Raw genomic sequence first — 15,402 nt, forward strand, 5'->3', positions numbered from 1 at the left:
CACCAGAGTTATCTCTGGAGATAAGACAAGGCCAAACAGTGTAATCATCTAAGCATCCCTAAAATGAACATACAAATAACAATTTACAGTCAACTTTTTTTTTTTTTTTGAGAGAAAGAGAGAGAGGGAGGGAGGGGCAAAGAGAGAGAATCGGAGCAGCCTCCTCACTGTCGACACAGGGCTTGAACTCACAAACTGTGAGATCATGACCTAAGCCAAAGTTGGATGCTTAAGTGACTGAGCCATCAAGGCACCCCTACAGTTGACTCTTAAACAATGGGGGGTTTGGGGTATAGACCTTCTGCACAGGCAAAGGTTCACATATAACTTTTGATCCCCAAAAAACTTAACTACTGTTAGCCTACTGTTGAGCCTTACCAATAGTCAATGCATATTTTGTATGTTATATGTATTAACTGTATTCTTACAATAAATTAAAGAAAAAAGACGTTAAGAAAATCATACATATTTACATTATCACATGTTACATTTACAGTACTATATTTATCAGGAAAAAATGCATATAACTAGACCCACACAGTTCAAACTCACGCTGTCCAAGGGTCAATTGTATACCTGAACATGTGGAAATCAGAAGAAATGCCTTCTGCTCATCTCTGTAACAACAGAACAGTTTCTCTAGTATAAGCTTCCATCCAAAGAGTATAGCCAGACTAGTGCCAACTCAGCTATTAAAGGGGAACAATGCAAAAAATAGGAAAAGTGGGAGACAGAGCCTTCTAAATGTCCAGTGATCTTCCAGCTGCCTTGTTTCTTTAACACAGCTTAAATTCTTCCATTCTTCAACATGCTCCTGGGTCCCCCTCCCTTGACCAACAATGAAGTGTCCTATAAAGAAATTTTCCCGGGGTGCCTGGGTGGCTCAGTCAGTTGATTTCACTTCAGGTCACAATCCCAGGGTTGTGAGATCAAGCCCTGTATAAGGCTCCATTCTGAGCATGGAGCCTGCTTAAGATTCTCTTTCTCCTTGTGTCCCTCTCCCCTAATTGTGCTCTCTAAAATAAAGTTTAAATATATTTAATATATCCTCCCATCTCTGTATTGTCAATAATGTAATTCCTACCTCACTGTCCGCTCCCAAGACATTGATTTGCTCCAATTTGTAAGTCCAGTATCTGGCTTCCTCCTCTGGGATATCTACCATGAAAAAGAATAAATTACATTATTAAGGTAATAATTTAATCATGCATCAATAATCCTTTATTCCAACAAATAATCAAAGGTAGAAAGTGATGGACTAATTTTACTGGTGGGCTTGGTTCTTGACATGAATATGATCTTGAATCTTCACAGGAAACAAAATAATATAAGATAAAATTCATAGGGAATCCCAAAGATCCCAAATAGCCAAAATCAGTCTTGAAAAGGAAGAATAAAACTGGAGGATTCACATTTCCTAATTTCAAAACTTACTACAAAAGGGTGCCTGGGTGGCTCAGTCGGTTAAGCTGCCAACTTTGGCTCGGGTCATGATCTCAAGGCTCATGGGTTCAAGCACCACGTCGGGCTCTGTGCTGACAGCTCAAAGCCTGGAGCATGCTTCAGATTCTGTGTCTCCCTCTCTCTCTGACCCTACCCTGCTCACACTCCCTGTCTCTCTCAAAAAATAAATGTTAAAAATTAAAAAAAAAAACTTACTACAAACTACAATAATCCAAAAAAAACATGGCACAGACTATAGAACATAGAATAGAATAGAGAGCCCAGAAATAAACCTTCACATATAGTCAAATGATTTTTTTGACAAGGGTACCATGAATGCCTGACTGGCTCAGTCAAAAAAGCATGTGACTCTTGATCACAGGGTTGTAAGTTTAAAGCCCCATGTTGGGTGTAGAAATTACTTAAATAAAATCTTAAAAAAAAAAAAAAGAACATTCAATAGGGAAAAGCGTCTTTCAACAAATGGTGCTGGGAAAACTGGATATCCACATGCAAAAGAATAAAGTTGGGCCTCTACCTAATACCACATAGAAAAATTAACTCAAAATGAATCAAGATCGAAACTGAAGACCTAAAACTATAAAATTCTTAGAAGAAAATATAGGGCAAAAGCTGTGTCACATTGGATTTGGCAATCATCTCTTGGAAAGGACAGCAAAGGTAAAATAGGCCATGACAGAAAAAGCAGACAAAGTGGATTTCATGAAATTTTAAAAAATTTTGGCACCAGAAAAAAAAAATTTCTGCATCAAAATACAGTATCAACAGAACCAAAAGTACACCATAGACTGGAGAAAATATTTACAAAATATATCTGATAAGGAATTAATGCTCAGAATAGAGAACTCCTAAAACAAAAACAACATAAGAAAAACCCAATTCAAAAATCAAGAAAGGACTTGATAGACATTTCTGCAAAGATGATATGCAAATAGCCAATAAGCACATGGAAAGATGCTCAACATCACTAATCATCAGGGAAAATACAAATCAAGACTACAATATTTATACTACTAATTTATATAGTTCTTCCTTACCCATAAAATGGTGTACTCCGCACTTGTTAAAAAGAAAGGAGAGGGGAGGAAGAGCTGTATATATGTTCTGATGTAGCATGATTCACCAAGGTACGTTGCTAAGTGGATAATATCAAGGTGCAGCAAATGTTAGAATATCCTTTTCTTTGTTTGTTTGTTTTTGAGAAAGAAAGAGAGTGTGAGCAGGGGAGAGGCTAATAGAGACACAGAATCTGAACTAGGCTCTAGGCTCTGAGCTGTCAGCACAGAGCCCGATGCGGAGATCAAACCCACAAACGAACTGTGAGTTCATGATCTGACCTGAAGTCAGATGCTCAACCGACTGAGCCAACCAGGTAACCCCTACTACTTGTAATTTTAAAAGAGGTTGAAATTTATATATATACTTATATATTCAAAGACTGGCTCTGGAAAGATACACAAGAAAGTACTAATCATGTTAGTCTGTAAGGAAAAGAATGGATTTGTGAAGGAGACTCCATTCTCAACAAGTAACCCACTGTGCACTGCCTTACCCCATAAAATAGTTTTTAAAAAATATACAGCTAGTATGGAAACAAATTTGACAATAAACTATTTAAAATATATATATATATACTCAGCCACAAGGATGTTTCTTGCAGTACTGTTAAAAGAGCACAAACTTTGAACGATCAAAACACCCAGCAAGAGGCTCAGTTAAATGTATTATAGTTTTTAAAAAAATGTATTATAGTTTAAATTAAAAGCCCAGGTTCCAAGGCCAAATCACTAAAATTTAAATCCTGGTTTTACTACTTACTAGTTATGTGACCTTGGGCAAAAGGCTTAAGTACTCTGTGGCTCATAATAGTTGGGTCCACCTCAAAGGATTTAAATGATGATTATATGAGGAAATACATAAAAAATGCTTAGTGATATACCCACTGACATACAGTAATTGGTCAACAAATGCTACTTTTATTATTATTGTGTATTCATACAATAAAATAAAATCAAAAATGGAAATTATAAAGGAATAGCATTTATTTTATAAGCATTTATGTAATGAGTTAATAAAACGGGTTAGAATGTAATATATACAGTGCTACTTTATAAGAAAAACTATATTATGTGCATTAAAAAAAATGAAAGAAGTAAAACATATCAACATGTAAAACACATCTCCAGTTAGTGAGATAAGAAATTCTAATGTCCCTTTTGCAAATCTATATTTTCTGAACTTTCCACATACTAAAAAAAAAAAAAATTAATTAATATTTTTTTGTTTATTTATTGAGAGAGAGAGAGAGAGAGAGAGAGAGAGAGAGAGAGAGAGAGAGAAAGTACACAGGGCAGAGAGAGGAGAGGGAGAGAGAGGGAATCCCACGCTGTCAAAGTGGAGCCTAAAATAGGGCCCAAACCCACGAACCAAAAGATCATGACCTGAGCTGAAATCAAAAGTTGGACATTTAACCAACTGAACCACCCAGGCGCCCCACACATTACTATTTTTAAAAGTAGTAATATAACTGAACAGAATATTTCACAGGTTTCTGAATGCCCAAAAGAAAATTCCTATGCCAAAATATGGTATTCTGGAAGCTAAAACTCTTCCTTAGAAGGACCCTTCAGGGAGGCCTGGGTGGCTCAGTTGGTTAAGCTTCAGACTCTTCATTTCAGCTCATGATCTCACAGTTTGTGGGTCTGAGCCCCGCATCAGACTCTGCACTGACAGTGTGGAGCCTGCTTGGCATTCTCTCCCTCCCCTTCTCTCTGCACCTCCCCTGCTCACTCTCTCTCTCTCAAAAATGAACATTTAAAAAAAAAAAGGACACTTTTAATGTTTATTTTATTATTTTTTTATTTTTGAGAGAGAAAGACAGAGAGTAACTGGGAGAGGGGCAGAGAGAGAAGGAGACACAAAATCTGAAGCAAGCTCCAGGCTCTGAGCTGTCAGCACAGAGTCTGACGTGGGGCTCAACCTCACAGACCACAAGATCATGACCTAAGCTAAAGTCAGACGCTTAACTGACTGAGTCACCCAGTCACTCCAGGACTCTTTATTTTTTTAATATTTATTTTGAGGGAGATAGAACATGAGTGGGGGAGAGGCAGAAGAGAGAGGGAGACATCAGGAATCCAAAGCAGGCTCTAGGCTCTGAGCTGTCAGCACAGAGCGCAACACGGGCTCAAACTCACGAATATAAGATCATGACCTGAGCCGAAATCAGACGTTCAACCAAGTGAGTCGCCCACCAAGCACCTCTAAAAATTATTTTTAAATAGCTTTTCTATTAATGCCACTTCAATATTTAAGTTAATAAATCATAAGGCATGTATTCACTTCAAAATAATAAATGTTAGGGGCGCCTAGGTGGCTCAGTCAGTTAAGCATTCAACTTTGGCTCAGGTCATGATCTTACTGTTTCTGAGGTCAAGTCCCATGTCAGGTTGTATGCTGACAGCTCAGAGTCTGGAGCCTGTTTCAGATTCGATGTCTCCCTCTCTGTCTCTGCCCCTCCCCCACTCATGTTCTGTCTCTCACGCAAAAAATGAACAAACAGGGGCACCTGGGTGGCTCAGTCGGTTAAGCGACCTGCTTCAGCTCAGGTCATGATCTCACAGTTGGTGGGTTCGAGCCCCGCATTGGGCTCTGTGCTGACAGCTAGCTCAGAGCCTGGAGCCTGCTTCACATTCTGTGCCTCCCTCTCTCTCTGACCCTCCCCTGCTCACGCTGTCTCTCTCTATCTCTCAAAAATAAATAAAGAACATAAAAAAAATTTAAAAAAAAAAGAACATTAACAAAATTTTTTAAACAAAAAAAATAATGAATGTTAAATTGTCAAAAGAATAAGCCCTTGATGTTCTCTAAAAGTATTTCCTAAGTCCTTAAAATAAACAATCACAGAAAACTTATTGCATTTAGTGTGGATTCTTTAATGAGCACCATTCTAGAGTCTGCACCATTCCTGGGCTAGAGGTCATAGGGAACAGAGTAGGAGAAGACAGAATGCCCTCAAAAGGCAAAAACTACAGTAATGAGACTAACAAACAATGGTTAATAATATAGTAATAAGTGTTAAATGCTATTTAAAGTCCAATCTGACAGACTCACCAAAAGGCAACTCAAATCTTGTATCAAGCAAAATCTTATGAGGAGTTGGGTTTTTAGTTCCACATATCTCATCATCTTTCATCAATGTCTCTGCCTCCAACGTGGACCACTCTCCAGGTCCTTCCTATAAAACAGAGATCTGAAGTTAATACTCCGTCATGTCTCTTCTCTTCCTGGTTTAAGAGCTGGTGTTTTCTCTAAATTTCTTTGTTGGAGAGCTCCTGAGGACCATTCACATCCTGATGAGGCAAATACACCACTGTCACAATCTGTCTCTGCTGCATGTGGTTGCCATTCTCTCCCTTTGGTGGAAGAGCAGCTTTCACTGTGCTCAGTTCTCTGCAAGCTCACTGAAGACAGAAGTCCAGAGTACCACACTCAGAAACCAAACATACCCAGATCATTAATCTGCACAATTTTTAATGACTGTATCACTTAAAATGTGTTGCTACTTCTAATCAATAAAGAGCTACTCACATTGCTAGTTAAAGTAGACCTGAACTGGAGTCACTATAAAAATGAACTGCCAATCTGCCTAGGGAAGTAGAGACTTAGCCAAAACTAAAAGAATTTAGGAGAGAGAGGAACATCTGCATTATCCCTACTCCCAGAGAAAACACATCATCACAGTTAAAGCCTAATAGGAATACAATACACTTTCTCCTAGGTTCAAAGTGAGTGTGTCTACGGGGAAATGATGCTGAGTTTATTTTACCTGGAAAAATGGAGTAGAAAACTAATCTTGGAACTAATGTATAGAGACAGAGTGAATAACAATTGCCAGGCATGGTAATTCCTTAAATTCTTTTAGGGTTACATGTTGAAGACGGAAGACAGAAACCAGTTCCCTGGGAACCAGTGACTCAATTAAAGCACAGAACAGGACCCAAGCTGTGGAATTTTAATGGGACTGCTCCCAAGATAGTGCTCACCAATTAGAAGAGAGGGGCAGACCAATATGAAATGCATGGATACGTGGAGGAGTATTAGCTGAATAGAGGCAGGATGGAGAGAAGCTAGAAATGTACCTCCAAATAGGCAATGCATTGACTGACCTCATCCGACTGACGAACTGTCTTCAGGGCAATCCACACGGTCCCCACCATGGTGTCCCAGATCAATCCTTTGTTCCATACCTCCACACTCAGACCCAGGTCCAGGCGACTAATCTCACTAAAAGAAAGAAGAAAGCCCTTTAAAGAAAGCCAGAGAGTGGTTCCTGGCAGGCTCAGTAGGAAAAGCCTGACTCCTGATATCAAGGCTATGCATTTGATCCCCATGTTCAGTGTAGAGGTTACTGGGGGGAAAAAAAAAGCCAGATAATATGAATCAGGTATCTACTATATTCAAGACTTTGTTAAACTTTGAGTACTTTCTCACCAGGATCCTATTGTCAGAGAAAATCAAAATGTCCCAGAATGCTACAACCATTCTGTAGGTTCCTAGAAAACTACAGAAGTATCCATATGAAAATGGTTTTGTGCATCTGGGGTGCCCCTCCTCTAGAGCTACAAATGTGGTTAGATTAATGCATTTTCACACACACAAAAATGAGGGTAAGTAATGAGGTCATTATTGCCAGGGCTGCATGCCTACTGTTTCTACATACTAAGAAGTTTTGTTATGTTATAGTAACACTGCCCTCAACTTACACTTACAAACTATTTATAGGAAACTTAGGAAAAAAAATCAAAGCTTCTTCACAAAATGTATGAAACTGATTCCAAGAAGTAAAGGGGCCCCTGAGAATATCTAATTATGATGGGTCCTTGTGGTCAGAGGCAGGCAAGGGACACTAGAGTGTGCCAGTTCACATTACTCAGCCCCTGGAAAACCCATTAGACATTATCAGTTAAAGTAGACATTGTCACTTATAAACAAAATGTTTACCACAGGATCATGATAAACAGTGATTTTTCTGTAACAACAACTAGGAAAAAATTTTTAGAAAAGAAGTCATTCCAGAAAGAACCACATAACCAGTAAGCAAAAACTGAATCATACATGGTAGATTATCAGCCTAGAAGGGCTAACTTAAATTATAGTTTTAAGTGACAACCACTTACATCAATACTAAAAACATTCTCCATAAAGCGCCTATTGAAATACAGGATTATTTGAAAGGAAATGAAAGAAAGATGAGAAAAGGCCAATTCTAGCAGAAAAAGCGGAAAGGTATTCTTCTTTTTTTTAATTTTTTTTAATGTTTTATTTTATTTTTGAGAGACAGAGACAGCGCAAGCAAGGGAGGATCAGAGAGAGGGAGTTACAGAATCCAAAGCAGGCTCCAGGCTCTGAGCTACCTGTCAGCACAGAGCCCGACGCGGGGCTCGAACCCATGAACCATGAGATCATGACCTGAGCCAAAGCCGGCTGCTTAACTGACTGAGCCACCCAGGCACCCCAGAAAGGTATTCTCAAGAAGACAACAGCTATTCATCACTTGAAGTTTCAAGCTCACACATCAAAGAAAGCTTGGCTTCTGTGATTTACTAAGATACATGTCCTCAACTCAGAAATGGACCCACAAATGTATGGTCAATTAATCTTTGACAAAGCAGGAAAAACTATCCAATGAAAAAAAGACTGCCTTTTTAACAGATGGTGTTGAGAGAACTGGACAACAACATGTAAAAGAATGAAACTAGACCACTTTCTTATACCACACACAAAAATAAACTCAAAATGGATGAAGCACCTGAATGTGAGACAGGAAACCATCAAAATCCTAGGGGAGAAAGCAGGAAATGGCCCCCTTGACCTCAACTGCAGCAATTTCCTACTTGACACATGCCCAAAAGCAAGGGAATCAAGAGCAAAAATGAACCATTGGGACCTCATCAAGATAAAAAGCTTCTGCACTTCAAAGGAAATAATCAAGAAAACTAATAGGCAACCAACAGAATGGGAAAAGATAGTTGCAAATGACATATCAGATAAAGGGCTAGTATCCAACATCTATAAGGAACTCACCAAACTCCACACCCGAAAAACAAATAATCCAGTGAAGAAATGGGCACAAGACATGAACACACACTTCTCCAAAGAGGCCATCCAGATAGCCAACAGGCCCATGAAACGATGCTCAGCACCACTCATCATCAGGGAAATACAAATCAAAACCACACTGAGATACCATCTCATGTTGGTCAGAGTGGCTAAAATGAACAAATCAGGAGACTACAGATGCTGGCGACAATGTGGAGAAACAGGCACCCTCCTACACTGTTGGTGGGAATGTGAACTGGTGCAGCCCCTCTGGAAAACAGTGTGGAGGTTCTTCAAAAAATTAACAATAGAACTCCCCTATGACCCAGCAATAGCACTGCTGGGGATCTACCCAAGGGATACAGAAGTGCTGATGCATAGGGGCACATGTACCTCAATGTTCAAAGCAGCACTTTCAACAATAGCCAAATCATGGAAAGAGCCTAAATGTCCATCAACTGACAAATGGATCAAGAAGAAGTGGTTTATATATACAATGGAATACTACATGGCAATGAGAAAGAATGAAATCTGGCTACTCGTGGCAACGTGGATGGAACTCGAGGGTGTCATGCTAAGCAAAATAAGTCTGGCAGAGAAGTACAGATACCATATGTTTTCACTCATAAGTGGAAGAGGAGACCTTAACAGAGGACCATGGCGGGATGGAAGGGGAAAAAATAGGTGGGGAGAGGGAGTGAGGCAAATCACAAGAGACTCTTGAATGCTGAGAACAAGCTGAGGGCTGATGGGGGAGGGGGAGAGGGGAAGGGAAATGATGGGTATGGAGGAGGGTACTTGTGAGAATGAGCATCAGGTATTATATGGAAACCAACTTGACAATAAACTATAAAAGAAAAAAAGATACAATATATGTTCTCAGATTCACATGTTTAGGATGTGGTATTACAACAACAGAATTCTCATCAAGTGTGTTGAAAACAAGTGAAGCAAAGAAAATTTAACTTTACATAAATACAACAGAACAATGTACTAATGAGTTCATCTGTTCATTTAATTAATGCTTCCTGAGCACATATAATACATATGGTTTGGTGCTATGGGCAAGATATAAAATATAGGACCCAATTCCTGTCTCTAAAACCTTCAAAGCTATCTGGAGAGCTGTCCAAAATCACAAAGAAGGTGCCTAAACTCAGCCATTCAGTTAAGGTGTTCACAGTGTGGCAAAACTAAGCTTTCCGTCACACAGTTTCATTCAGCCTAAATAATAGATTAGCCTTAGAAAAGACACGTGACAACCCCACATCTTTTCAATCTGGAAAAGAAAAATTGCTTGGGGATACATATGCAATATTCCTAAAGCAAATCCTACACAACACCTCAAGCCAACTGATGAAAGAAATAGCCAGAGGTCTTTACAGCTTGACTTGGTTAGAAAAAGAAAAAAAAATCTGTTCTGCAAGGAACCCTGGGGAGGAAAAATCAAACAATGAGGGTATCTTCTAAAACAAGCTTCTTATTTCATCTATGTGCATTCAGCAAGCCCAACTAAAAGAAGTCTGAGAGCTCTGTTTATGCCTTATCCCCAAAGCTCTGGGGGAACATCTTTTCTTTAATAATCAATCAATAGTATATGTGCACATACATATATAAGGTTTTGGGCTAAAGAAATTCTAAGTACAGATGCCCTCCCTGATTTGCCTTTAATGCATAATCTATTCCTGGAAATAAGATACAGAAATATTAAAGATAAATAATGAGAAATACAAAAATGAGTATTAGATATTGCCACATAATACGTCAGGAAAAAGGGGAAAGGGAGACTAGAAACCAGCAATGGAGTTGCCAGTGACAAAAGAACAGGGTAGGATGAATAAGGAATAGAAGCAGAAAAGAGGAAAATGTGGCTAATAAAAACCATGGGTAACAGAGGAGACAGCAAAATTCACAGCTTCACCAGGTGGGAGACAAAAAAAATTCACACGTATCACAGAAAGGTTGACAGAGGAAGTGCGAGAGGAAATGTGAAAACAAACACGTAAGAATAAAGCTACTTATGCTGATGAGAGGCTGCTGATCACTAGGTTTAACATACTACGAAGAGTTTTAACAGTAAGTGATTATTACTAGCAATTGGAAGTCAGAAGAAAGTAGGATTGCAACGTTTTTATGTCATAGCCACAGGAAAAGACTTGAAACCACTCATAGCTGACTTTGCACACTACATGTATAAAGAAAGGAACGCATGATCTCATTCCATCCCTGTAAGTGAGAAAGGGAATGAATGCCGTTTATAATCTTGGGAGAGAGGCAACCAGTGAGAAATGTGACAACACTGGCCCTCTTTCTTCTTGAAGCCCCAGTTCTCTTTCAACTTCCAGGACACTACTGTCTCCTGTTTCTCCTTCTATCTCTCTGTTCATTCCTTTTTCATCTGTCCCACTTTAAATGCTGGTGCTCTCCAGGTTTTACCCCAGGCCCTTTCCTCAATTTACTCACTCTCTCCCTAAGCTTTCTCATCCACACCTACAGCTCCAACTGATCAAAATATTTCTCTAACCCAGACTTCTTGCCAGGTTTACATTCCTAACTATCTTCTGTACCTCTCTTCTTACTAGTCCTGTAAGAATCTCAAATAGGGGCGCCTGGGTGGCTCAGTCGGTTGGGCATCCGGCTTCAGCTCAGGTCATGATCTCACGGTTCATAGGTTTGAGCCCCATGTCGGGCTCTGTGCTGACAGCTCAGAGCCTGGAGCCTGCTTCCAATTCTGGTCTCCCTCTCTCTCTGACTCTCCCCTGCTCATACTGTCTCTCTCTGTCTCTCAAGATAAATGAAAAACATTAAAACATTTAAAAAAAAAAAAAAGAATCTCAAATATACTCTTGTCTATAACTGACCTTATACTGTCCAATGTCCTAATAAGAAGTATGACACCCGCCCAATCACGCAAACAAAGTCTACCTCCTTAACATCTTCTTTCTCTCTTTGTCTAACTATCCCTTCCACTACTGTCTTAGCCCAACTCCTCATAATCTTACCTTTTAACTACTTATAAACAAGTTTCCTAAAGGGTACTATAAGAAACAATGTATTAAAAGCCCAAAGAATTGGAATGTATCTACATGAAAATAATCATCTCTTTACACCTCTGAGATGCACGAGAGTACTTGTAAAGCAATTTTACTTCAACTTCAAATCTCACAGAAATTTTAATACATTTTCTTATTTGATACCCTCATTCCTAACTTCCCAGAAAAGATGCATAACCTTGTAAGATAGGTAGACCTGGGGCCCCTAGGTAGATTAGTTGGTTGAGTGACCTACTCTTGATTTTGGTTAGGTCATGATCTCATGGTCATGAGATGGAGCCTTAAGCCCTGCACTGGGCATGGAGCCTCCTTAAGATTCTCTCTCTCCATCTGTCTCCTCTCTCTCTCTCCCTCTCTCTCTTTCTCTCAAATAAATAAATGAGTAAATAAATAAATAAATAATAGATCTTTAAAGGTAACATAACTAGTGGCCAGAGAAGCTCAATGATTTGTCTAGTCCTTCAAAATTATATTCCAGGGCCACCTGGGTGGCTCAGTTGGTTATGCATCTGATTTGGTTCCGGTCATGATCTCATGGATCAGGAGTTCAAGCCCCGCATTGGGCTCTGTTCTTCCTCCTTCTTCCTCTGCCCCTCCCCTTCTCTCTGCCCAACCCCCATTTGTACATTCTCTCTCTGAAAATAAACTTTAAAAAAATAATATTCTAGGGGCACCTGATTGGCTCAGTTCCTTGGGTGTCCAACTCTTGCTTTTGGCTCAAGTCATGATCTCACATAGGTTTGTGGGTTTCAGCTCCACATCAGGCTCTGCACTGATAGTGTGAAGCCTCCTTAGGATTCTTTCTCCCTGTCTCTCAGCCGCTCCCCTAACCAAGTGTGCATGCATGCTTTCTCTCTCTCAAAAAAAAAAAAATATATTTTATACTTTCCCCCCTTGTCTTTTTAATTTTTTAATGTTTATTCATTTTTGAGAGACAGGCAGAGACAGAATGTGAGCAGAGGAAGGTAAGAGAGATAAACACAGAATCTGAAGCAGGCTCCAGGCTCTAAGCTGGATCTCGGGCTGAGATCTCACAAACTGTGAGATCATGACCTGAGCTGAAGTTGGACACCTAAGTGACTGTGCCACCCATGCGCCCCTCTCCCTTTTTCTAGAGCAGGAAAAAAATTCCTGAAATTTCACAGGAAAACAAGGAAGTGTCAAGTTTTTTGAATATATATTTTTTAATTTTTTTAATGTTTATTTTTGAGAGACAGAAAGCACAAGTTGGGGAGGGGAAGAGAGAGAGGGAGACAGAATCCAAAGCAGGCTCCAGGCTCTGAGCTGTCAGCACAGAGCCCACCATGGGTCTCAAACCCAGGAACCATCAGATCATGACCTAAGCCAAAGTTGGACGTCCAACTGACTAAGCTCTCCTAATATTCTTTTTTTTTTTTTTAACTTCATGTATTATTTGTTTTGAAAGAAAGTGAGGGAGAGCCAAAGAGAGAGGGTTAAAGAAAGTCCCAAGCAGGATCCACACTGTCAGCAGAGAGCCCAGTGCAGGGCTTAACTCCATAAACCTGTGCTGAAATCAAGAGTTGCATACTTTACCAACTGAGTGACCCAAGTGCCCAGAAAAAGTGCCAAGTTTTTTAAAGCTACAGCTTACAATCAATGTATTTTTCTGTCATTTGTAAGAAATTCTACTCATTATTACTCATTTTTATTAGAGGAAGGTATGACATTTCCCTCCATAAAGCAAAAGTATTTTCAGCACAGAAATTCTCATCTTCGATAGCAGGCAATCTGGATATATACACATACACACACTCATCCTCTGTATCTCTTTCCCTCACATACACATACATAACCACATTCCTTCAAGGAGCCTTCTGAGAATTGAAGATTTAAATCATATTTAATATCATGCTAAATATATTGTACTATATTGTAATTCTGACCACTGGGGAAAATATGACTAGGTAGTATATTTGCCCAATTAAGTGGGAGTTTACCTGCATTTATAATTCATATAAGAGAGAATAGATTACAAATCCAGGAGAAAAATTATTCCAGGGATACTACTAAGAATGATCTTCACATTTCAAGGAGACTAGAGATAAATCTCCTTTATAATTTAAAAAGGCATGGGAGGGGCGCCTGGGTGGCTCAGTCGGTTAAGCGGTTAAGCGTCCGACTTCAGCTCAGGTCATGATCTCACAGCTTGTGGGTTCGAGCCCAGCATCAGGCTCTGTGCTGACAGCTAGCTCAGAGTCTGGGCCTGCTTCGGACTTTGTGCCTCCGTCTCTCTCTGACTTTCCCCTGCTCACACTGTCTCTCTCTGTCTCAAAAATAAATAAAACATTAAAAAAAATTTTTTTTTTAAGGCATGGAAATACTTGACTGGCTCAGTCACTGGAGCACGCAACTCTTGATATTGGGGTCATACATTTGAACCTCACATTGGGTGTAGAGACTACTTTAGAAATAAAATGGGGGGGTTAATTTGACAGAGCAGTAAGGGGCCCTTGGGTTTGTCTCCTCCCTTGAACAAAGCTGGATCAACATCAAACCATTTTGAACACCTAGGAAATCAATCTGAGGATTAACAGAACAACTACGTAATTCAAGGGAGAGAATGTGGCAGGTACATGGTACAAAGAAGTAAACTGGAGGAGAGAAGAGGGGAGGCTCTGCCGAGGTGAGGGAGCCATCTTCATGGACAAGAGAGAGGCAGAGAAGGAGAAGCTTCTGTGTAGTGACATTACCATTTTCTGGGACAAGCCAGACCTGGCCACAAACACAGCCGGCCCTGGCCACAGTCCCCCTTTCAGGGGAGACCTTCTCCCAGATAACTGCGGATCCAAACCACAGGAGTCTTGGAAGTGTGGCGTTTTGTAACAGCGACTATCAGATAAAGCTCTGGAGAAGATGCGAGCTGGTAGGTGGACAGCTTGGACAAAGGGAAAAGACAGAGAGCTGATGGGAGCAGAGGACACAGGAGGGGTGACTGATCACACATCTGTGAGGGTGTGAACTTCCTACTCTGAAGATACGAGATAGGTGAACCATTTTCACCATTAGCCCACCAACACTGACTTGACTTCAGTAAACTAAACAGCACCACCAAGTGCAGAATGAAAATGTTACACCAAGCTCCGCCCCACTGCGCCCTCTGGCACATCTCCACCAAGGCAAGTCCTCCTGAGAATCAGAGCAGCAGGTCACTCCCTCAGAACACCAGCACAAATCCCTTCCACAAGTTTAGTCTACTGACCAGAGTGCTGCAAAGTTTTTGCTCTACAAGAAACTGGATCTAGCTTCATCTGGGTTCTTTTGTTAGTTTGTTCCTTTTCAGTTGCTGTTGTTGTTGCTTCTGTATGTATTTTTGTTGATTTTTCTTTTCTTTCACTTCTTGGATTAAAAAGTAAAATTTATTTTATTTTTTTATTTTTTTATTTTTTATAATAATACACATAGATTCTAGCATTCTCTATTTCATTTTTAAAATTTTTAAATTTGTATTTCATTCTATTATTGTTGTTGTGTTGTTGTTGTTTTCTTCCTCCAAAATAACAAGAGAGAAGAATTCATCTCAAAAGAATAGGAAAAAATTATGGCCAGGGATTTAATCAGTTTGTATATAAGTGAGATGTCTGAACTAGAATTTTAAAACAATGATCATAAGGATACTAAACTGGGCTTGAAAAAAAAAATCATAGAAGACACCACAGAATCCCTTTCTGCAACAATATAAGAAATAAAATCTAGTCAGACCCAAATTTAAAATGCTATAGCCAGGATGCAAACACAAATGAAGGCATACAAACAAGGACAGATG

At 39.7% G+C, this 15,402-nt stretch overlaps 1 protein-coding gene across 1 annotated transcript in view; it reads right to left on the bottom strand.

The window, feature by feature from the left end:
* Positions 1-15,402, bottom strand: part of UNC13B (unc-13 homolog B) — a 226,456-nt gene that overhangs the window by 157,673 nt on the left and 53,381 nt on the right. Inside the window, exons 4-6 of the mRNA XM_029920814.1 lie at positions 6,633-6,750; positions 5,578-5,701; positions 1,085-1,158 (exon numbers count right to left, since the gene is read on the bottom strand). Coding sequence (XP_029776674.1) covers positions 1,085-1,158; positions 5,578-5,701; positions 6,633-6,750 — 316 coding nt within the window. The remainder of the gene's footprint in view (positions 1-1,084; positions 1,159-5,577; positions 5,702-6,632; positions 6,751-15,402) is intronic.

This window comes from Suricata suricatta, chromosome 13 (assembly GCF_006229205.1).
Source record: "Suricata suricatta isolate VVHF042 chromosome 13, meerkat_22Aug2017_6uvM2_HiC, whole genome shotgun sequence".
Lineage (NCBI taxonomy): Eukaryota > Metazoa > Chordata > Mammalia > Carnivora > Herpestidae > Suricata > Suricata suricatta.